This window comes from Octodon degus, unplaced genomic scaffold, assembly GCF_000260255.1.
Source record: "Octodon degus isolate 3935 unplaced genomic scaffold, OctDeg1.0 scaffold00156, whole genome shotgun sequence".
NCBI lineage: Eukaryota > Metazoa > Chordata > Mammalia > Rodentia > Octodontidae > Octodon > Octodon degus.
The window spans coordinates 5,955,355-5,957,979 of NW_004524732.1; the positions used below are offsets into that span (position 1 = coordinate 5,955,355).

The following is a 2,625-nucleotide window of genomic DNA, read 5'->3' on the forward strand; positions in this document are numbered from 1 at the left end:
CCCAGGCAGGTCTTCAACTCTTGACCATCCTCCTGCCTCAGCCTCCTGGAGTGCTAGGATTACAGGTGTGTGCTTCAACACTAGTCACAGTAGTATTTCTTGGACAGGGCACTTTATGAATCCCCCTACGCCTGTTGAGTCGACAAGTCTTTTTTTTTTTTTGGTACTGAGAATTGAACTCAGGACCTTGCACTTGCCAGGCAGGCACAGTACCGCTGAGCTATATCCTTGGCCTGAGCCAACAATTTTTTTTTTTTGGCAGAACCAGGGATTGAACTCAGGCCCTTGCACTTGCCAGGGAAGCGCTTATTCCACTGAGCCATCTTCCCTTGAGCCAACAATTTTTTGGATAATGAAAATAAATTGCTGGGGCCAGGGAGATGGCTCAGTAGGATAAGCACTTGACTGGCAAATGCAAGGATCTGAGTTCAATCCCTGGTTGGGGGGGGGGGGAAGAAAAAAAATTGCTAATGTGAGGAACTCCCAAGGGGGGAAAGTGAAAACCAGAAAATAAACACCAACTTTATTAATATAATAGCAACAGAAAGAGCTTCCAATTTTCATAAGAAAACCTGAAACCCACACCACCCGGTGCTACACAAGTAAATGCTTGCATCACAATGACTGTCCTGATAGCTCTCTGCCACACTCTGAAGGGTCATCAAGGACAACTGCCATCTAGCTGAGCTGCTGAGGGACATGCTGGGCACTGGGGGAGGGAGGGCTTCAGAGTTAGCCCTATGTCACAAGACCGGAAGGAAGGGACTCCTGCTTCTTAGCTCCTGGAATACAGAGAACACATCAGTGTGGAGAACAGCCTTGCTGCACAAGAGTTAAAGAAAGCCATGAACTAATCTATCAGTTTTCCCTGGGTGGCCGGCCGGTGTGCTCTGTGAAGAATCCTCTTCTGAGCCCACCCCGGCCCGTGCCAGGGAGGGGGGAGGGTGGTGAGGCGGCAGCACAGGGGCAGGCGAGTGTGGTGGGTGGGCCCAGGTCTGTGCTGGTGGGTGTGGGTGTCTTTTCTGGCAGCTGCAGCAGCTTCATGGGGGAGGCAGGGGCCACCTGCCAATCACCTCTTCTTGAAGCCATATTTTTTGCGTTCATAGAAGAGGTCTGTCTTAGAGCTCCCCAAGTTGACGATCTTCGGACAGCCATCTCGCTGGAAAACAATGAAATTTAGATGTCTTTTGAGACTGAAGAAAGACAGACTGAAGAGAAAACTTAGTGGGACTGAACAAAGCTAAACTTTGGGGGGGGGGAGACACTGGGGATTGAACTCAGGCCCTTGCGCTTGCAGGGAAGCACTTATTCCACTGAGCCATCTCCCCGGCCCCAAGTAAGTGCTTATTCTATTGAGCAATCTTCCCAGCCCCGAAGCTAAACTCTTCATCTTAGGATTCAAAGACCCCGTTAAGGTTGGCAGGGTAGCTCTTCTTTTCTATGTATTAGGCCCTACATTTTATTTTTTAAAAATTATTTATTTATTTGTGTGTGTGTGGCCAGCTCAGCCCACCAGGGGGCGGGGCTGGCTGGCATGTGGTGCTGGGGGATTGAACCGTGGTCCCTGGGCTTTGCTAAAGCTTGTTCTAAGTAGGTGCTTTAGACCACTAAGCCATCTCACCAGCCCCAGGCCCTACATTTTATTCCCAGTAGCACCTCTTGAAAAGAAAAAGACACCAATAAGTGTGTTTGCACACTGTTGAAACATCCCTAGTTCCCTAACCAAGTGGCTCAGAGCAATCAGCACTACTTCACCACTCTTTGGAATTTTCAGTGGCCACTTTATGATGACTGGGCTAAGGCCTTTGTCCTCTTTCCTGGTAGCCTATGTACTTCATCAAGCATTTCCTAAACATCCCCTCCCCCCTCCGGCCCCCCGTAATGGAAATCAAACACACATCCTTGCGCTTGCCAGGCAGGCACTTGTGCCGCTGAGCTATCTCCCCAGTCCTAAACATCTAAAATAATCAAAGTATGTTACATGCACGTATAGATCTGCCAAAATGAAAGCCATTAACTTGTATAACCAACATAAGCTAATAAAAAAGATGTGAGAAGCCAGGCATGGTGGTGCACACCTGTAATCCCAGCACCTGGGAGGCAGAGGCAGTGTCATGGTTCGTGTCTGGTTCCCCCAAAGCCTCATGCAGTCATGGGGTGCACTTGTAGAGTTTGTGATCATCGCATGATCCTCTGGGATTATGGGTGGGAATGCTGCCCCCAGCCTGGGGCGGAGAGCCTGAAAGTGACTTAAGGAGGCAGACGTGCTCTCGGAAGCCATTACTGCTGCCACTCTTCCCACATACTCTTCCTGTTTTCCGCTGCCATTAACTGCATGTGCCCCTCTGCCTTGGAGCCAGTTGAGTAAGGACTGAAACCTCCATTAACTGTGAGCTAAACAAACATTTTCTTCCTTCATTTTGGGTGTCGGGTACTTGTCTCTACAACGAGAGAAGAGTAACTGAGACAGGCAGGATTGTTGTGAGTTTGAGACCAGCATGGGCTGCAAAGTGAATTCAAGGGCTGGTGAGATGGCTCAGTGGTCTAAAGCACCTACTTAGAACAAGCTTTAGCAAAGCCCAGGGACCGCGGTTCAATCCCCCAGCACCACATGCCAGCCAGCCC

At 49.6% G+C, this 2,625-nt stretch overlaps 1 protein-coding gene across 1 annotated transcript in view; it reads right to left on the reverse strand.

The window, feature by feature from the left end:
• Positions 1–502: 502 nt before the first annotated feature.
• The window catches only part of Phf5a (PHD finger protein 5A), a 12,888-nt gene continuing 10,765 nt past the window's right edge, over positions 503–2,625 (reverse strand). The window contains exon 4 of the mRNA XM_004642570.3: positions 503–1,159. Coding sequence (XP_004642627.1) covers positions 1,070–1,159 — 90 coding nt within the window. The 3' untranslated portion in view covers positions 503–1,069. The remainder of the gene's footprint in view (positions 1,160–2,625) is intronic.